Here is a 20,972-nt window from a genome sequence, read left to right on the forward strand (position 1 = left end):
TTTGAGGATCAAGACCCGGGATTTCCCATGGAGAAGGGAGTGAAAATCGGAGTTGGCAGCTGCAGTCGTTTTGTCGACGGGCCTTGCCCTCATCGTGTGCCCGCTCATCCGCCCTCTGCGCCGAATATCTCGATCTTTTCTCTCACCAAGACCAGTGTACTTACTCGAATAGGTGCAACCGGTGGCGGGTCCATGATCTTTCAGAGGCGGAAAAGGTAACATTTCCACACAAATTGTAGCTGAGATGCCAAATATAGTTCCACGAAACCAACGAATAACAAAAAGTGAAAGCCCCCAGTGTTAAGAAATCGTTACAACAGGTAGGACATAGTAGAGTTGAGCCACGTAGGCTGCCTGTACGCTTATAGAAGGGTGGAAGAGGCGATACGGCGTTGCTAGACTAGGTATCGAAGATAGAACGCTGGGTAAGTCGGCTTATTCCTGCCACGAAGCAGGGTGAACCCTACCCTACGTTGGCCGTCATTATCATAGCGCTCGGTGAGACAGGGAGGGAAACGATAGAGAAATATGGTGGAGAGGGGCATCTCGGTACCAAGTGCCGACAGCCTGGGACAATAACTTACCCTTCTCGAGACGCTATTGAACCACTCGTGCTTATGCTCAGGGCCACTCAGATCATGATTCTCACAGACGAGCAGCACATCGGGTCTTCTACAAAGAACACGCTCCTGAGCAGTAAGGGTGGCGGGTGTTGCTGGTGGGGTTTAACAGCGATCAGGGGGATCTGCTATGTCGAACATCGGCACCGCTAACGACGATTTGCACCCCGTAGCGCATGGCCCATTGCTTCTGATGATAAATAGCTCTAATGGCTATTAAGGCATGTCCTTCAAGTCCAGAACTTACTCATCCGACTAGAGTGACTTACATAATTTGAAGCTTTCACCATTGGAGACTGGAATATCCAGCGCCATGTTCAAGATCATATTAGCCGACCTCACCAGATACTTAGTACTTTCATCATAATAACCATCTCTATACTAATTTAAGATTCTAGCCGTCGGTTTAAGGGATTTGCGAAGGGTCACTTATATAAGAGCTAGGTCTGGTACCATTCTGTACCTACTGGTTTGTTCTCATAATTACCCAGAGACCTTCACGACCGCTCCACGCCCCCATGGATCGCGTGGGCTGAACGAGCCACCATGGGAGCTGCGATTCGATCATGAGATTCACCTATCGAATGATTTCCCAACCTGAGGAAGACGGTCGCAACGAGTAAGAATGCCTATACCAGGCCCGGAAATCGACCAGCCACCTGCCTGCTCTCCACAACAATCAGCACAAGAACAATTCTCTCCAACAAGACCCCAGTTTCAGTCCGCCCTTAGGCTAGTGCGCGAGGTGATTGGGACAGATCGAAGACTTACCATCGAGCTCGTCCGGTCATACGAACGAGTCCGCCAATGGCGCGAGATATGGGGCTACTCGCCGCTCAGTTCAACTGCATTCGAATCATATCCGCCATACTCGCCTCCCCGAGAAAGGCACTCTCCGCCTATCGCCTCGCCGCCCTCGCCCGACCACCCCTTGTCGCCTGTCCCTGACCCGATCCCGAACCCACCTATCCCAGGCGACCCAGCGCCGTCAGCCGAAGTCCTGTTCGAGTGGGTGAATACTTTCGCGAAGGCTAATGGCTTCGGTATTGTTCGACGAAATGCCTACTCATATAAGGGTCGGAAGATCCGGTACTCTTTCCAATGCGATCGATTCGGAGAACCACGCCCCTCAGAGAGTACCGGTATTCGGCAACGGAAGTCTCGAAAGTGTGGTTGTAAATGGATGGTCATTGCCGAAGCACTGGAGGAGGGTAGATGGCTTCTACGACACCACGATAATTCCGAGCATAGCCAGCATAACCACCGGGCCAGTATCAAACCATCCGCCCATCCCTCCCACAGACGACTCACTACACCTATCAGGGCAACAGTCGAATCGACAAGCCGTCGGGTCGGAATTCGGGCCCGTGACGTACGCGCGATCGTCCTGGAGCAGCATCCCGAGTCATCTTTTACACGAAAGGATATCTATAACGCCAGGTCTCGTATCAGTCGAGACAAGTTGAGCGGCCACACTCCTACTGCAGCACTGATCAAGCTGTTCGACGAGATGGAGATTCCCTATCTTGTTAAGTGGGCGGATGATGAGCCAAACCGCCTCGTCGGTCTTGTCTGGACCTTTCCGTACTGCCTCCAGATGTGGAAGCGGTTTCCTGAGGTCATCAGCTTCGACAACACATACAACACCAACCGCTTCAAGCTTCCATTATTCCAAGCAACAGGACAGACCTACCTTGGTTCTGTCTACAATGCGGCGTTCGGTCTGATCGACAACGAGAGACGGGAGGGGTTCCAGTTCCTCTCTGAGACCATTCGACAGATCTCAGAGCAGCACTCTATTCGCCAACCGGACGTTATCATTACTGACTTCGACGGTCAGATGAAGGCCGCCCTGAATGATCAGTTCCCTGATGCACAGCAGCAGCTGTGCATCCACCACATCAATTCTAACGTCTTGCTCAAGTCAAAGCAGAAGTGGGTCAAGGGCCAATGTAGCAGTAGTAGTCCCGACAGCAGCAACGGGGAGGACTACGCTCCACAGGCACAGGCTGAGCTCGGCCCGAAAGACGGACAGTTGGTCAACGCGCAGACAGCTGAAGTCGTCCCTCATAGCCATCGAGGGGTTCTCATGATGTGGAAGGTCGTCTTGTTTGCGGAGACAGAGGAAGCTCACGAGAAGGCGTGGGGAAGCCTCTGTAGGGAATTTGACGATCAGCGGGCCATCCTGCGGTATCTCCATGGAACCTACATGCCTGTCAGGGCGCAGTGGGCACGATGTTTCATTCGCAACTATCGCAACTTCGGCATCCGCGTCACATCTGGGACAGAAGCAAGCAACAACAACATCAAGAGCTATCTCCTGAATGGTATGAGCAATCTCTATCGGCTTATCGAGGCTATGCAGGACATGATGAAGGACCAGGAGCGAGATTTCAACGACGCCTGCGCAGCGGACGAGGTACTTACCGCGCGAGAGTACATAGGGTCCAGCTCGGAGTATCTAGGCGAACTCCGGACAGCACTCTCTTCGAAGGGTCTCGGGCTGATCAACAAACAATATCGGCTAGCAAGGAAAGCAATGCCGACGGGGAAGAATCCGTTCCCTGACCCCATTGGCGATTGCAGTGAGGACTGCTCGGTTTCGACCGAGCTTGGAATCCCCTGCTGCCACACAATCTACTCAAAGCTGGTGAGTGGCACGCCTCTCACCAAATGGGAGGTCCATCCTCGGTGGCGCCTACGAGAGCCATCCTCTCGAGATCCATACCGACGAATCCTCGACCCTAAGATCGCCACTGCTCTCCGTGGCAGACCTAAGAACACCACACAGGCTGTTCCAGCGCGGCTAGCCATTGAGGCAAGCAGCCAGCCGAGTAGCCAACGAGCCAGCAATCCAGCAAGCCAAGCGACAGGGCGCAGACGAGGTCGACCACCAGGAAGTCACAACAAGTCAACGCTAGCTAGGCTTGCTCTGCAAGCGAGCCAACAGGCCAGCAGCCAGGCTCGTAGCCAGGCCAGTGCCTCATCCCAGCGCCAGACGCGCAGCCGGTCAGCTGTTCTTGGAGCTGGAAGAACTACAGGAGTACGTGCCAACGGACGGAAGACGCAATCTAGCATTCGCAGGCGAAGGAGTCAGTGGGAGCTGCTTGACAGCGACGAGGAGGTTCTTCCATCTATAGTAGTTAGAGGATAGAGATATAGATAGCTGCCCTCTAGGGCGTGCTGGAATTGGCCGTGTTCTGTATTGAAAACCAGACCTTGTTTTGATATACGCCTAAGACCTGCTCTAGAGGCCTGGTTGACCTGGTTGGTTCTGACTATACCGAAAGCACGGCCTTGTTAAGAGAGCTTGCTTCACCGCCTTTGCACTGATGTACCTGTGGGTCGAAGGAAAAAAATGAGCGAATCAGAGGCGATAGAAGTCATGCCCGTGTAAGAGTCATGCCCGGGTAGCAATTCTTCATGCCCGTGTAGTAATTGCCCCTCAATATGTGAAAAGTATGGCGAATACGTCCTCGCTGCATTCCGAATACCACACGACACATCCGATTAGACGCACGCAACTTGCAGATGCTGTTATCCTCAGCATACACACTCGCCGCAATACCCACCTGCCTCCGAATTCCGCAATCACAATCCGATCGCCACTTGTCACCATCAGAGCTGGAATTGCTCCCTCGAGTTGGATCGAGATCAGCTCCGAACCTCGATTAGCAAAGACAACCGGAGCTTGGGACCGTAGTTTGCTTTCGGCCCCATCATGGAAGCTGCAGACGTGGTCCCATTCGCAGCCATACTCAAGAAATAGTAAGTAGAAGTTTGAGGTTATTGAACCGCGGCGCATAGAGCGGGTCATGAAAGATACGTCACGTCCTCGCTCGACAATAGGCAAGAAGGAAAAGGTAATGCGATGCGAGGTGGGCATCGCTCGAGAAAGAGGCTATCTGATTCTTTTAGACACAAGGTGGAAAAGCCGCGTACGTCTGACAGGCATCTCCTGGTACTCGCCGGAACGTGGATGCGCGGCGGCCCGTTGTAGGAGCGCGATGGACGGGTCCACGAGCTTGCAGTTTGCGAATGTCGCTTTTGCGCGAGCGTTGTCGACGATTTAGGACGCATCGTCGCATGAAGGGAGGTGCTTGTGAGAGCCGCGTAGACATTCTCGTTCCTAGGGCTAATCTTTCAAAGCGGAATCCTGACCATGTTCGTCTACGGCATGCAGTCATGCCGTGCCCCTCCTGTATTTTCTCTGTCATATTGGCCACAACCGCCTTCTGGCGCTTCAGGATATGACCCAGAACCAACTAATCTACCATGCCCCAACACAGCGCCTTCCCGGTGAGCCCGTCCTCGAGGCTCTGCGGGTTGTCCCAGTCGGCCTCGTCGGTCATGTCGACCTTGAGCTGCTGGACGACCAGCCCTCGGATCGTATTTTGCGGCACGGTATTTCGTCCAACAATGGAGGAATAACAAACAGCTCGAATACATCTTTACGCCACGGAAGCACGACGTAGTGACCGACCCTATCAGTTTCCTTCGATCCCACAAGTACGTAGCCCGATACGATGTCTTGTGGCGCTTTGTTGCCGGCTTGCTCGACGCCGAAAACGATGATAAGACGCTCCGGTTTTTCAAGATACTAGAGGAACCACCACTCGACCTTTTAGGCCCTATGCACCAACGACTCGTCATGCATTGTCTAGCCGAGGCGTCCGGATCCGTCGAAATCAGAGAGGAGCTAGAAAACCGACTGTCACAGTGGTTACTGTTTGAATGCCGATTCACAGGGAAATCACAGCTAACCAGCGAGATGGAATTCCCCGAAAGGGCCTTGAGCATCGCTTTCAACGAAGGATCAGATGTGATAGAAATAATTTTAAGGTCACTGCAAAGACGAGCTATAATACCGCCTGGAATAATAGCAGCAATTGCAGCGCGGCTCGAGGATCAGTATCAGGATGTCCGGGGGGCAGCGATTCAAGCCCTTCGAGCGCAGTCAGCACTACCGACAGAGACAGTCACGGCTATCGTAGCACGGCTCGAGAATGAGGATTGGGGTGTCCGGCACACAGCGATCAAAGCCCTTCACGCGCAGTCGGCACTACCGGCAGAGACGGTCGCGGCTATCGCAGCACGGCTCGAGGATGAGGATAAGGATGTCCGGTGGGCAGCGATTCAAGCCCTTCAAGCCCTGTCAGCACTACCGGCAGAGACAGCCACGGCTATCGCAGCACGGCTCGAGGATTGGGGTATGGGGCGGGCTGTTAGTGATATACTTCGCTTACACACAACGCTCTACTATACCCTTCTCCGCGGCTCTTACGCACATTTGTTGTATCGGACCGCTCTTAGGGAAAGTTTCGAGGAACAACAAAGTTGGTATATCGATGGATCCCACTTCTACGTCAGCACGCCAGAGCAAATAACGGAATCCCCGATTCACCCACCAAGGATCAACATCGGGGCTATGTTCGGAGAAGTGAAGGCGCCAAACATGTCTCATCTGTTAGCTAGTTGATAATACTTAAGCTTACTGTCTTATTCCTCCCCGGATCATTCAAAACCAATGGACCCGCGCGCCCCACACATCCGAGAGCATCCCTGCGCACCGCGGAGTCTCTCTCATTCTCTTCATGGACATGTCATGTTCTACGAAACGTCCGTGCACGTAGCAGGTCCTTCTCAATCCAGCCCCTTTTCCGGCGGCTTTGGGTCTACACTTTTTACCTCAGGGTTACGGTCTTTTCCCCAGAATCCCCACGAAATGTGATCTACCAACAGTCCACAATACCCACAGCAGTAAGACATCCGCGAGCGCTACGATGCGGGATTAGTCTCCGACTAACTCAGTAGCGACGCCGGAGCGCCATAACAAACCTGATCAGGTCTTCACATACCTACAAGTTTACGCCGAACTAACATACAATGTCCTCATATGCTGCCGACCCGATTGCCGACACGCCATTACACCACACGGAGCCCAGGTTACTGCACACCTCTGGAACAAGCACCGCGTCCCTCTAGCGGATCGTCTAGGACTTATAGAGCATATACACGACAACTACTCTTTAGGGCTTACGTAATCCTATAGAGGCAGATCTGCCGCCCTGTGGTTCCAGACCTCATCCCGACCTCCAGACCTACGACGGCTTCAGCTGCCGTAAATGCGCATTCTTCACAACGAGCTTCCACGAGCTTACGAGGCACCTTTCGCAAAGCCACCTCGATGGGCAAACCGCGACCCGACCGCGCATTGGCCTACTCTACGACGACGTTTACCTACAATCCTGGGCGGGCGGGCCGAATCGACGATATTGGACCGTCACCGATAGATGGGAGTACAGTTCGCCCAGTTTCTGGCCGCATAGCTAAACCGAACCCTCTCGAGACCTCCGAACGGCCTGTTTTCTCGAACTACGATACAGCAAGAAAAGATCCAAACGATAAGTGTACTGCTATCACCCAAAGCAAGCCATGGCTAGATCGGACGAGATGGCAGCAGATCTTCGAGGGCGCGAACTATGCAGTACTAGTAGCCCTTATAGCTTTGCCCTCGAACCCACCTACTTCACTTCGACACCTCGGAAAAGGGCTTCATCCTACAGACGCTCCCTATATTAGTACACAGGCAGACGAGATTAAGATCTCAGGGCTCGTTGCTATGTTCGAATGAGTAATCTCCCGCTGTGAGGAGACTGCCCGAGGAACATCTTATTCGGTCCTTCGCTAGTTTCGGAGCATGAATCCCGACAAGATCTATCCAAAGCGATTCACTCTAGTATCGGCCAGGGCAAGCCGATTTAAGTATCTCCGGATCTTTCAGCGTTTCATAGCCTTCATCTTCCGTATCTACCGCCTACCAACCTTCCAATATCAAGACCTTGTCTCCGTTCGATTTGACTCAGAGCAGCAGCAGCTACTTCATGCTATCTGGTCTCATGAGGCCTGGGGCGATGAACAGCTCCTTCGGTGGATCCTAGCCGGGAAGCCCGCTCGTCAGCTACGGCTAACAGCTAAGGATGAACAACCTACGGTAAAAGCAAGCGAGAATACAAGGGACGACGAAGAACGGAAACAGTCCGATGCGATACCCTCATCAGCTAGATCCAGGTCGAGGAAACGCTCGTTTAATACCTATCGGCAAGCCTCTCAGGCGTACCCGAGAAGTCAGATAAAGGACGAGGAGGAGGGCGAGGAGGACGGGAACGAGGAGGATGAGGAGGATGAGAACGAGGAGGGGGGGACGACGACGACGACGACGACGACGACAACGCGAAAAAAAGCGGTAATTCCAAAAAAGACTTTAGCGACTCGGAGTTCAGCGACGGACAGAGAGAGACGGAAGATGAGGTCCAAGACGCGAGTACACGGAGGAATCAGGCGCTCATCCTTACCCCAGCGCTGAGCCAGCTTCTCGAGCTACTATTCAAGCTATCCGTTACTTTCTGTACGGAAGACTTCGCCGACGGCCATCCCAGCTCAACTCACCTCGTCTACTTTAGTAGCATTCTTGGGATCCATCCAGACGGCGGGGGCTTTCGACCGGCAAGGCTTTATACGTCATACCTTTCAGCCTTGATCTATATACAGCGACTTCTCTTTCTGGAATATGCCCTCCCTCTTCGGGCATACGAGTACATCGGGATCCCCCGGCGACTACGATATCGGCAATTCGAGCGGCTCGATACAGTACGGCATAGGTATATGCTTACTAAGTCGATGACGCCCCTGACCGAGATGCTAAGCCTTCGTGACTACGGAAGAGTGATCGCTAGGACACCGTCATTCTTTCTCCACTGGAGCGACGATCTCCAAACGGTATCATACGGGGACTCATTTACCATCACTATGGACACCTTCCGACAGTTATCAGAGCACTTCATCGGGCACGCAGAGGAGCTTTGCGAGCAGCTCATGCTTGGTCTCCAGGTGGACGTTCATCTTGAGAGAGTCAAAGACGACCTCGTCAATGCGAAAGATGGGTTCAGTTTCATCAGCCACCCGCATAACAAACTGTCCCACGCCCAGCTACTTAAACAGGCCTGCACTCCGTATTCCGGACTGTTCGACGAGAGCCACGGGACATGGAAAGTTACCGCAGTCGCCCGCTACCAGAAGACAGCAGAGAGGCTGCTCGAGTTCCTTGCAGGTTGTTTCCATACGACAAGCGGCCAGACTGGTCGGTCATCGGAGCTCTTCAGCCTTACATACCAAAACAGCGCTTTCGGTGAACGCGGACTATACATCCACAATGGCTCAGTCATGACGCTCACACGGCATCACAAAGCAAAGCGTTCAACCAATCGAGAATTCAACGTTGTACGCTTCCTTCCTCTCCGAGTCGGCCGGGTTATATTTCGATACCTTGTCTACATCCGTCCTTTCCTTACAACGCTTGGTAAAGAGCCGGTCTCCAGCCAGAGATCGTTATCAGGGCATATTGTCTCGCCGCCCCTACTCTTCAGCTCGGGAGTAGACAGATCAAAGCCTTGGGACGCGTCAAAGCTCGCGGCTATCTTTAAGAAGGCGACATCCGTCTGCTGGGATACCTGTGTTAATCCTCAGATATACCGACAAATCGCTATTGGTATTACCGAGAAGCACGTCATCGAGATTGCTACGCCATTCAACCGGTATGACGACCTTGGCCCGAATGCGAGCATCAATGCCGTCTTTGCCTGGCAGAGCAGCCATCGCCCTATTCAGCGCGCAACTACATACGGACTCGACGGAGCTTTCCCTTCGCAACTTCAGCCAGCCCTTATCCGCATCTATGAGTGGGCGTCCTTTCGCTGGCACGAGTTCTTACATCAACCGAGTCGACGAATGCCTCCAAACACCCGCTCGTCGTACGACGAGCTACGACCGCTTGTTAGTAAGAAGCAGGACTGCCCTCAGCTGGAGGGTTTGCAAGACCAAGACCTAGGAACAAACGAAGACAATATTGAGACTGAAGCGACAGTACGAGCGATGATCCGTCCACCAACCCGTCCACCAATTCAACCGGTTGATAAACTGGTTTATATCGACACGACCCGCAACGTTACTATCTGTCTCCTCTGCCGGCTGGGAATTAAACCAGGTAACGGTACTGTTGTACATTTCCGGGGCAGACACAGTATGAAGGGAGATGAGCTCCAGGACATTCGCAGAATTTGTTTCCAACCTACGCTTGTCGATCCGTTTAGCATTCCGGTCCCGGACGACAATACTTCACCATTGGACTATTTACCGATCTTGAGAGGGTTTAGCTGTACAGGTTGCCGCTTCCTAACAATCTCTAATAAGAACATACGTAAGCACTGGAGAGCGACGCATTGGAAGGGGATGCAGTTTGACGTGGTACCCGACGATATATATAGCACTGTACAGTTACAGAGCTTCGGGGTACACTCGCGTGCTCAGTACTGGATAGTTAAGAGCGATATTGAGGGAGAAGATACTATAGAGTAAGAGTAGTTTAGAAGGATAGTAGAGATAGTAGAATCAAAGTTTCATTACGCTATTTGTATAACCTAAGTTAACGTTATATAAAGCAGAGAGTAAAGCACGGTCGTCTCTACAACCCGGAGTCGAACCGAGGACTCCGCTTATAAGGAGACGGCGTATAAGGAGGCAAAAGAGAGAGAGCAAGCCCCGAGGGACGAAGTTGGCTTTCACCGTTCGCATAAAGGGAGAGCATGGACATAGCGAATTTTACGTGGAGGAGCGGCGATACACATACTGCGCAAGGAGGTGGTGGTGTTGGGTACAAAACGGTTCGGAGCGGAAGAGAGGTAGTAGGAGTCATTTCGTTTGAGCTTTGGGGGGCCTTTCTTTACTTCCCGTGCTTCTTTCTTGTGTCTCCTTGATCAGAGGACATTGTTAACCTGAGAGACACTATTGTACTTGCAAACATGTGGTTGAGGCGTTCCTTGCACAGCAAAGTTTGAGCTTTTGTTGATTTCTTGGTAACGGATTTTATCAATTGTCCATATGCTTATTTTGTTGTTTAACCATTTATCTGCCTCTTTCAACTATATTGTCTGCCTACAAGGCGGTCAAATATAACGAGGCAAGCTCAGGCTCTGCAAATGTGGTCCACAGACACCAGCAAAACCCAGTGTATATTATCTTTTTCCAAGTGTCTGGGTTTTCCGTAGATCTTCTTTCTATTGCTCGATATTACAAGATTAGCTCCTCTGGACTTGTCCTAAGAATGGCGTAACGCGTGTAACTGCCGTCTAGGCCTGGGTACTGAGAATACGATGCTCTGTGGAGTGTGAAAGAATAAACTGCCCTTAGGGTGTAGGTACTAAATCGCGAAGTATACATAGGAAACCCGTTAGGTCCCGAGCTGTGAGTCTTACAGTCCCTCTAGAAGAGATCTGGGTAACTTGGTCTAGTAACTGGGGTAACCAAAAACTTTCAGCGGTTCCTTCACTAAACAAACTTACGTCTGCACCTTAACAGCTTCTGGCGCGCCGCTAGGCACATCTCGAAGCAGGACCAGCAATCCAGACAGCGCAACGACAACAGCCAGGGGCAAACCAAGGCAGACAGGAAACACAAAAGGGCGAGGGAAGCGACTCCGGCATGTGGGATGGCCCTGCTACGGACCATTGATGTAGACCCACTTCGCAGATACATAACATTAGCTTCCGGGGGACACGCCGCTAAATCGCAGCTCTGCTGCAGAACACCACGACATATCGCACGGTCCAAGAACGAGGGGTTATGCCATCACGACGGCGACTTTCGCACGCTTCGGACGATGGAGAGCCTGCGCAAGACAAAGGACAAGCGCAACGCCAAAGACCAATCAACCAAACCTATCAAGCAGGCGAGCACGAGTGGACCCCTCGCCATCCGCCGGTCGGACAGCTTGTTGCTATGGCTACGACGCCAGAGGCGAACCGCGGTTCTGACGGACCTCTACGCCTAGCACTCCAGAATCTGCCGCCTGAGCTTATCTCGCTAGTCATCTGACTTCTAGATCCGGGTGCCCTGAAGGCCCTCCGTCTCGTGATCCGAGGATACGAGAACGAAATCCGCCGGCACCTCTACCGCGACATCTGGCTATCACAACTCAGCCACGACCGATACACGTTCCTCCAGATCGCCAAAACAGATCGTCTCGCCAAGCATGTCAAGGTAGTACACTGGGTTATATACCCTGTCGACCAGCTGTCTCTCGTAGGGTGGCTCAGACATCGCGTAGGCAGGACAAACACGGCGGCATCGGTAGAGGAGATCTCACGATACATGGTAGAAGCGTACTGGGATGGGTCGTTCTCTCCCCTCGCTGCTTTCGACATTAACTCCTAGGACGGGAACGTTCGAGAACCGCTGGAAGAATTCAACCCATTACTGGAGCGTGAGATCACTGCGATGCCACAGCTCCGATCGTTCCACTTAGACTCTGTCCGCCACTGGCGCCCCATAAATCATCCGCAGATCGATCAGTACATGCTAGGAACTGGAGAGCTTCCCGCAGCAACTGACGCTGACGAGCCCGCCGGTGAGCCATGGGAGCCGCCGACTGCGACGGAAGCAAACTGACGCAGCGTAGCCTGACTGCGATTACCAGCCTTGTGGCAAGAGAGCTGGGGGCGCTCACCCCGGGGTATTCACGCAAATCAGATACCCTGCCACACCAAACATTATGGCCATTGCAGGTATATGCGGAACGGTACTGCCGGATATCCTGGGAAACACGGTCGACATCAGAGCAGCGTGGCTGTACTTGGACCATGGCACCGTCGACAGCACACGGAAGGTGCTGTCAACTCTGCTCAGCCTAGAGAGCTTGCAATCGCTGTACCTGGAAGACCCGGACGACGAAGCATCGGACATTGGGCAAGATAGGCAATATCAAGGTGTTTCAACTTCACAGATCGCGGCTATTATCGGCGCCCACCCCAAGCCGACCGCGCAAATCACCAAGCTCACACTAAGCTCCATGAGTTTTGCAGCAGACGAGCTGAGGGAGATATGAGCCCGTTCGCTCATTCTTTGGACAGTCTGGACCTCTACAACTGCAGCTGGACAGATGCGCAGTTGGCGAGCTTGGCAAGTCTCCCAGCCCTTCAATAAATGGAGGCTGGATGACAGAGCGGTGCAGGCCCAACGACGAATGCTCTCAATTCCTTCCACCAAAGCAATACAGCTACCTCGCAGAAGGTTCCAAACCACGCGGGAATATCGAGCAGTAGCCTCCCGATCAGTGCTACCGGTAAAAGAGGGCCGTCGTATCTAGGACTGGTTGATGTCACGGATGTGTCTAGATGGAACAGGGGTCGACTCTACTGGCACACACGCACGACGCTGGCTCGCCTGTCCACAGCTGCGTGTCTGTATATTCCTTAGATTCTATCGACGTGTACCTGAAGCCGGAGCCGTACTGGTAAATAACTCATTGTCTACAACCCTCAGGCAGGACTAAACACGAACGTGGTGTATTTCCCATCTTGAGGTATCTTCTATCGCCATGATAGTACACACCAGGCAAGCCACTCACGAGATCGCTAGCTATATGAAAGCGCATGGCATGGAGAACGGTCACCGCAGATTCTTCCCCCCATGCGAAGTGGTTCGCGGACCACGCTGCCAAAGCCGCTGCGATGAGCGAGTTGGCTCCCCTACGTAGGCCCAGCACCTGTCATTAGTCGCTTTGGCAGACACACCATGGGAGAGAGAAGTACGTGGGCAAGCTAGATGCCGCTTGGCTGCTCTCGACAGTGCGTGGCGTGGATGTATGCCGGGGAATGTTGACGAGTTCGCCACCAGCGTCGCGGAGAAGGCAGTAGCAGCGCCGTTATCGCTAAAAATGTCGCTCCCATTGGGCGACGGCTGAGGCAGGGTTATGATGTGCGAGATACTCGGGCTCGAGGTTTATAACAAGGGCCAGGCCAGAACCCCCCTCCCCCAGGCGGACCGGATGGCCACGTCAGTCTCTGCGATCCTCTTGGCCGCAATGACCGGACTCACCACGCAGGATGTCACGGAGCTTAACAGAGCGACTATCCCGAATGATACACCGTAGGCCGGGACTACAGAGGCTGCGCAGAACGGTAAAGGGGCATGTCCCGCGAGATTTGCGGCTTTCCAATTCGCAAATCAAAAACGGCCAGGTTTCCGATCAATCGTGACGGAGCCCGCATAGACGACTAGATAGGGTGGGTGAGCAAACCAGCGCGAGGAAGAGATCTCTGCCGGGGCCGACAAGCTCCTGATGCTCCCATCATCCCATGCCTGCAGGAGTCACCGCATAAACAATTCGTAGGCTCCTGAATGTGAAGGGCGAGGGCGGCAAGTTCGCTGTGTCGGTGAACCCCGGTGGCTGCTCAGGCCGCGCCCCAGTGATCCACGGGCTCGAGGATTTCCTTCCCTTTTACGCAAACACTTATCGGTGCTAGCTATGCACTTGCGTTGACCAGAGCTTGGAGATTCAGGACAAGGTTAACCATCAGCATTGTAATCACAAGTCTCAGGGCAGGTCGCTGGTAGAAAGCTTAATTTCTTGTATGAATAGCCGACTGCGCAAAGTACCTTAGGCGTGGTTATCGACAAACGTGGTAGGTACTACTACGGTAAGCACAAGCATTGAACAGACAAACGAACAGATGAAAAAAACGGGCAAATAAACAGACAGACAATAATCCGTCCTCTCGACGATTCTGACCGCCTGCGTAGGCATCAAAACCTGGGCCGATCGCCCGGCACGTTCAACAGCAGCACCGACGGTCGCTGAGCAGCGCCGTCACGAGCGATCGCGCTGGTCTTAGGACCTCATATACTGCTGCCCTGGTGACGGAGGCCAAAAATGAGACGTCTCCATGCACGAGACCACCAGCTGGGTGATTCTGAGCGGGCTCGCGTCCTATGCGGCGAGAATGCGGTCGGGCAGGGGCTTCTTAGTCCGTCGCACGCCGAATTCGTATGAGCGTTCTGGCAAGGGCAGTGCCTCGATTGTCTGTCCGATATGGCTGTCGTGGCGCGTTTGAAACCGATCGAAGAGGCGCTTGGAGCACTGTATGGTGCGAACGTCCTTCTAGTGGTGAGCCGAGGCCCGGTCGGCGCCAAGCCCCTCTGGCAGCCCTGACCAAGGCGGTCCGGACGTCAGTCGCGGTCCTGCTCCCTCCTCCCCAGTGGAAGGATCAAACTCGAAGACCCGTAGCTCCAGCTCGAAGTAGTACAAGTTGACGAGAGACCTTATCTCGCCACCGGACACACCAGGTTCTGACGGTACTCAGTGGTACAGATACTCCACGGCCCCTGTTGCATGTAAAACATTTGGAAGTCGATTAGTAGCCGAATAAGAGTGTTCCGCGAAGTACAGATTTAGAATCAAGAATAGACCCTAAGCGCGCCACTGGGTGCATGGTAAGGACCACAAGCCCATACCTACCTCAGTATATAAAAGCCAGGTAAATACAAAGCTACGCAGGAGATAATGGGACCGCAGTATGAATCAAACCGCTCAAAGGTTGTATCTGGCTACATCACAGGCAGGGCAATATTGGTCGAAGCTGGGTACGATGGAGTAAATAGCTGTATTGTTCTGCGCCCAGTATTGAGTTAATAATAAGCAGGTACATGCCACAGCCATGACCACTGAACGCCAAGTACCACCAGTCTACCGATCAGGAGATGATGTTGTCGGAATAAGGTTTAGACCCGGCCGCCCGGACCCCACCCGCAGTAGGGTGGGAGTCCACCTCTCTGCTAGTCTGGAAATTCTGGGCGACTCCGAACGAAAGGCGCGGAGGTAAGTCCACCCTCCGCCTCGCGACCAGGGCGCATCACGACCAGGGGTCGCGACGCGACGCGTTCAAACACCCCACCATACAATCTGCCATATAAACCCGTTTCCTCGCGTCTCTCTGCGACATAATTACGACCATTACAAACCCCAAAAATGAGGCTATCGTCATGGTGCCAAAAGACTACCAATTGCGCGCCCGCCGCGCCCTGGACGACATCGAGGCTGGCGTACCTATTGCGACAGCTGCCAAACTACACGAAGTCGACAGATCCTACCTACGTCGTCGCCTCAAGGCCGTTCCAACCTTCAAGCAAAAATACCAAATCCGACAAGCCCTCTCCGTCACCCAGGAAGACTATATGGTCTCCTGGGCCCTCGACCAAGCCAAGCTGGGCTATGCAGCACCATTGAAGCAATTTAAGCACTTCGCGATGCGGCTGCTGTCGATCGACGACCCCGCCGCACATCTTGGGCAGCACTGGTACCGTCGTTTCATCCACCGAAACCCAACCTTGACAACCTCGAGATCACGACTTATCGAATACAAACGGTATAACGGTGCCTGTAAGGCCAACATTGATATCTTCTTCGACCGGTTGACGTCATTGCAGCGCAGAAAGGTGCAGCCCGAGAATATCTGGAACGTGGACGAGTGCGGAGTGGCAGAAGGCCTAGGTTACAATGGCTTCGTGGTCAGTGATGCTCTGCGCAAGTTCACGTTGAAAAAGGACGGCGCTAGGAGGACCTGGATTACGATAATCGAGGCCATTTCTGCCGGCGGTCGTTCCATCCCTCCATTGGTTATCTTTAAGGGCTAGTCCGTTCAACAGCAATGGTTTCCTGATGTTAAAATCGATCGATGGAAGCATTGGTGTTTTGAGACTTTACTAAACGGGTGGACTAGCAATGATATTGCGCTGAAATGGCTCAAGGAGTTGTTCATCCCTAACACGGTTCCTGCTATTCCTGGTCAGTGGCGATGCCTTCTCCTAGACGGCCATAAGTCGCACGCAATAGAGGAATTTATGGCGGAATGCTTCATTAACAAGATCTGGCTGATTTACCTCCCGGCTTATACCTCATATGTTCTTAAGCTACTTGACGTAGGCGTGTTCTCGGCGGTGAAGTCGGCCTACCGTACAGCGGTTATAGAGGTTGCTTACGACACTATGAACGAGACCCCAGGTAAGCGGGAGTTTCTTAAGGCATATGAAACTGCGCGCAAAAGTAAGATGAACAAGGAGAACATAATGGCCGGCTTCAGAGGCACGGGGGTGTGGCTACATAATAGGTCAAAAGCGTTAAGCTCCCGGTTCGTAATGTTGACCCCTAAGGAGTCCTAGTCGACATCTTAAGATGGCCCAAATCAGGCCCAAATGACGTCTACAGAGCCGGACTTTTTGACGCCCTTATGCGCAATTGACGTTAAACCGCTAAAAATAGGTCGCGATATCTATGCATTGCATCAGGTACTGATAAAATGCGATTCTGCGCTGGCGACAGCGACGTGTAGGAAGCTGTTCTAGAAGGTGGCGAAGGCAATTGAGACTTCGAACCTCCGATACACCACTGCAGAACACCAAAAAGACCGCCTATAAGCTGCATTGGAGGCTTTAAAGCCTAACAAACGTCGCAAAGTCGACCCGGATCCTAATAAAGACTTCGTTACCGTTATAAACGTCGAACGCGCGAAGAGATAGGTGCGGCGGGAGATGGGGTCGGACATCAGCACAGATAACAACACCGACAGTAGCGACGACGAGGTGGAGCTAATTGAAAGGGATAGTGATGAGGAAAGTTGCATAGAGGTGCAGGTCAATTAATTTAAAGCCTTTTTATTGGGTGGCTGACGAGCTATTGCAGAGTGACGGCGAGGTTGACGATGCCTCCATGCGCAGGTGGGGGGTGGTCGCGAGGGGGTCTGGTCGCGAGGCGGAGGGTGAACTTAACCCTCTCCGGGCCACTGTCTCTTCAGGAAACTGCCTCCTCAGGCCACTGCCTCCCTAGGTCACTGCCTTTTCAGGAAATGCCTTTTCAGGCAGTGCTTCTTCGGGAAGCTTGCGGACATTCGGCAAAGGGTAGGCGTTGGAAGGGCGGATAGGGTCGAGGACATAAATAGGAGGAATGATCCCCTCGAACCTTCTCTTCCTCTTCAAGCCCTCTCTGTCTATTTGGCTCTCGAAATTTCCCCATTATGCATCAGCAGCTTCAATTCCAGTCACCTTTCGACCGCATGGCATACCAACAGGCCAAAGCGAAAGGCAAAGGGAGTACAAAGCCCATCCACAGCAAACATGGCATAAGCAAATCGACATCCGGAACCTCTGGTACCGTCACCATGAACGTCAGTAAGGATTTCCCGCCTATCGAGACGCTTCTGCCGATGGACGTGGTCGACCTCACCGCAGAAGACGATTCCTTCGTACTGCTGCCGAACCGACTTCCCAGCAGGCCACGCAAGCCAGTGAGAGACAAGCCACCCAGGAACAGGTCACGCAGGAGCAGGCCACTCAGGAGCAGGCCACTCAGGAACGGGCCACACAGGGTCAGGTGCCTCAGGAACAGGCCGCACAGGGGCAGCCGACTCAGGGGCAGCCGACTCAGGGGCAGCCGACTCAGGGGTTGGCCACTCGGGAGCAGGCGCAGGCTACTCCGGAGGTTGAAGACGGCAATGATCAAGGTGTGCATTATGTTCCCTAGATCTTGATGATCGCTAATTTCATCGAGACAGAGAAACCGTCACTCATGAAGCCAGCGTCGAACACATCAAAGAGGATCCGCCGCAGCAAGGCCGCTCGCCAGAGGAGAGCGTGATGTTGGCGAACGGGGCAGGGGATAGCAGACAGCAGTCCGTCGAGTAGGCTTTGACTCGTTCTCCAATATCCTCGGCGCAGTCATCCAATGGCGCGGCAGGCCTTTCCACGGATGCCACCTCCAACGCCTTGCCGACCGGCTTCTCGAACGCTTCCTCACAGGATGCGCCTGAACTCCCGCCCGACGAACCACCTCATCCCTGCGGACAAACGGCCGACAGTCACGACTCGGCACGTTCGGACGAGGGCGTATCTCCCGACCTACCAATGGACGCGGACGACGACAGTACACTGCCCGACGAATGGGAGGGTAAAATTATCGGAGAAGAGGCTGACGGGTACTTGGTTGCTTGGGAAAGCAGCTTCATACCCATGGAATACGCCGGTGAAGCGATGATTCGGGCCTGGGAGGAAAAGAAGGCGAAGATTCTGGAAGGAGGGCGGGAGAAAGGAAGGGGTACAGGATTGAAGCAGCCAGCAACTATCAAAGGTCGGGTGGAGAAACGAGGAGCGGGAAAACGAGGTCGAGGTCGACAGTGTGTCTAACAGCTCATTCTCTGAGACGAATTCAGGTGTTCTCTGTTCCTATAGTTGGCTTGAGCTTGCTGGTTTTTGACGTAGTCACCTTATAAGAGTTGCCCGATCAAGACGTGCCCAGTTCTGGGAATCAATTGCCAAAGCCTGACACCTCGTCTCCATCGAGAATGCCTCTAGCCTTCGATTTGAAGGATCCCAACTATCATCACAAACTCCCAGATCATGAGCAACACTCATCGCCAGGTGGTATCGCAAGCATGTCCACCTCGATAGAGGCGAATGGCAGGGGGTGATGGAGCAGGAGAACCGGTCTATTAGCGGACTGTGATAGCTCGATTAGACAGAGCAAGTGTTCTGCCTCACGGGAGCGACAGAGCCTCACTCGGACTTGGCTGTTCTCGCCTCGCTGATGCGTTCCAGCCGATGTGACCGCTTCCCCGATCACTCCGTCCTTGCATGAAAAGCCGAAGAAAGTCCCTTTCGCCTCTGCAATGCCATCCTGGAGTCAGAGGTTACATCACCTTGCTCACGGGGCCTATGCATCCTGGCCTACCTACCCTTGGGATGTGTGACGCCGAAGGAACAGGTGGCGCGAGTGTGCGCCCGCACGCCGATAATTGGTCACACGAGGTCGGCTGGGTGTGCCTATTTCCTGCACAGTAGTTTCCGAGAGGACTTTGCGAATCGGCATTGCCTTCTCGAGGCAGACGATCTCCTGATTCATCCTCCATGGACAGTTGGGGTGCGACGACAAGGCAGAGTGCTGTCTATCCCAGGCAGGTCGCCACCGTGGATGTGCGGATTCGTTCACTCCTCAGCGGTAGGACAGGGACCACGCGTTTCGGACATTCTAGCTAACGCATGAACAAGCAGCAGACTTCGGTGAAGGCGAGACTGGGCGGAGGGACGAAGGGTCAGGGGTGCAGGAAGGGGGTAAGTGTGAGGGCAGGAGAGGAGAAGCGGCCAAACGGATGGCGTAAAGGCACGGCTGAACATCCATCACATGAAGCAACTGACTGTGACTGCGCCGAGATGCATGAACTCCGCCCTGAGGGAACGACGACCGGCAGTGAAGACCTCGGGGGTCTCCCCTGATGCAACCTCAGGAGGTGGCAATCAGCTCATCTGCCTTGCAAGTAACCTAACAGGAGGCAGCCCTCATGCACGTTTCTAGCCGCTAGTGTGGCTGTCGTCACCTTTTCACATCGTTCCGCTCCTGTAATTCGCCGTTGCCATGACTCCCTCCATCCGCTTCCGCCGAGTCTGCCTTGACGATGCAAGACTGCGCGGGTCTGCTTTGTGAAGCTGCGTAGACAAGACCACATATGGGCGCCATGTGGAACCTTGGCACGCCTGCCGAGATGGGGAAAGACCCAGGGAGCCAGACAAAGCGGTGACAAGCACGGCCCTTCCAGCAACGGCTGTCTGGGCTCGACGATCCAAGTGGAGGCAGCCCATGGTTGACGGAAATCAGCCCAATGTGCCTTGCGCAACATGTCTAGTTGAATCGACTTCGTACCTCCGTTCGTCGCCTCCCAGACAGAGGCGTCAGCCAGACATGGCACAGACTTGGACTGGACCGAGAAGCCCCTGAAGCACCAGCCGTCTGCGGTACAGGGAACGCCGGAGAGGCGAGGACCCGGGATTCTCAGAGGCAGCCGGACGATGCTGTCCCTGCGCCCTCAGCCTGCATTCTGTCCTCGCGTAACTCTTGAGGCGGCCTCCCTTCCGTCGTGGTTGGTAACTGGGAGTGGCAGTAGAAAAGCGTGCCATGACCAACTCCTGGAGCCATTGACGCTTGCGAACCTGGACCTTCACGGGGCCGTACTCCCACATTCACAAAGCTCCCTGAGCAGCAGTTTTCCATCAACATTATCCGAACTCTCGCAGTGTCTGGGCGATTCTATGCGGCGATATTGCTGCTGGACGTTGAGGATCTCCAGCCGGACTTTTTCCGATCCGCCCGAGCCGGATCCATTGGATAGCAGCGCGCCTGCCTGCGTCGCGTCTTCGTCCACCCACGCAACCACGAACGCCCATTATCTTCTCGACCACAACCCACTCCCTCGTTGACATCAGATACCAAACTCCCGCATGTGCAGTCATCACTCTTCGAGTTCTCGTTGCTCTTCTCGACGTCCCTGGTGAATAGCGCATGTTGATTGGTTGGTCGGGGGCCCACTTCTGTACCATGAAGCTGCTGACTAACGGTGCAGGGGCTGAGAATCGGGTGCGTCGGTGGCTGGGCGGCAAATTCCCCACCGCCCAAAATGTCGCGTCGCGCGACCTCCCTCG

The 20,972-nt window shown here is 53.8% G+C and overlaps 5 protein-coding genes across 5 annotated transcripts; all 5 read left to right on the forward strand.

Moving 5' to 3' along the window:
• The first annotated feature begins 4,993 nt into the window (after positions 1–4,993).
• On the forward strand, positions 4,994–6,146 carry B0I36DRAFT_300306 (uncharacterized protein). Its single transcript, XM_046152018.1, has one exon. It carries the CDS (start codon positions 5,254–5,256, stop codon positions 6,097–6,099), a length of 846 nt encoding a protein of 281 aa, XP_046004145.1. The 5' UTR covers positions 4,994–5,253; the 3' UTR covers positions 6,100–6,146.
• Positions 6,147–6,508: 362 nt separating this feature from the next.
• B0I36DRAFT_401267 (uncharacterized protein) lies at positions 6,509–7,186 on the forward strand (the record flags this gene model as incomplete). Its single annotated transcript, XM_046161698.1, has 1 exon — positions 6,509–7,186. A coding segment is annotated over exon 1 (379 nt), but the record flags the coding sequence as incomplete, so codon positions are not given.
• A 1,243-nt stretch (positions 7,187–8,429) lies between these two features.
• Positions 8,430–8,988, forward strand: B0I36DRAFT_401272 (uncharacterized protein; the record flags this gene model as incomplete). Its single annotated transcript, XM_046161700.1, has 1 exon — positions 8,430–8,988. A coding segment is annotated over one exon (559 nt), but the record flags the coding sequence as incomplete, so codon positions are not given.
• B0I36DRAFT_341776 (uncharacterized protein) lies at positions 8,895–10,086 on the forward strand (the record flags this gene model as incomplete). The annotated part of the gene is made up of 1 exon (XM_046156033.1): positions 8,895–10,086. A coding segment is annotated over one exon (888 nt), but the record flags the coding sequence as incomplete, so codon positions are not given.
• A 7,435-nt stretch (positions 10,087–17,521) lies between these two features.
• On the forward strand, positions 17,522–18,772 carry B0I36DRAFT_356536 (uncharacterized protein; the record flags this gene model as incomplete). The annotated part of the gene is made up of 3 exons (XM_046157645.1): positions 17,522–17,791; positions 18,189–18,597; positions 18,762–18,772. The coding sequence occupies 3 exons, from the start codon at positions 17,522–17,524 to the stop codon at positions 18,770–18,772; spliced, it is 690 nt and encodes a 229-aa protein (XP_046004149.1).
• Positions 18,773–20,972: the final 2,200 nt, after the last annotated feature.

Source organism: Microdochium trichocladiopsis (genome assembly GCF_020744255.1).
Source record: "Microdochium trichocladiopsis strain MPI-CAGE-CH-0230 chromosome Unknown B0I36scaffold_17, whole genome shotgun sequence".
Taxonomy (NCBI): Eukaryota; Fungi; Ascomycota; class Sordariomycetes; order Xylariales; family Microdochiaceae; genus Microdochium; species Microdochium trichocladiopsis.

Bases quoted from the DNA above. Each gene is read 5' to 3' on its own strand.
- B0I36DRAFT_300306 (XM_046152018.1), top strand. From the start codon at position 5,254: ATGCACCAACGACTCGTCATGCATTGTCTAGCCGAGGCGTCCGGATCC.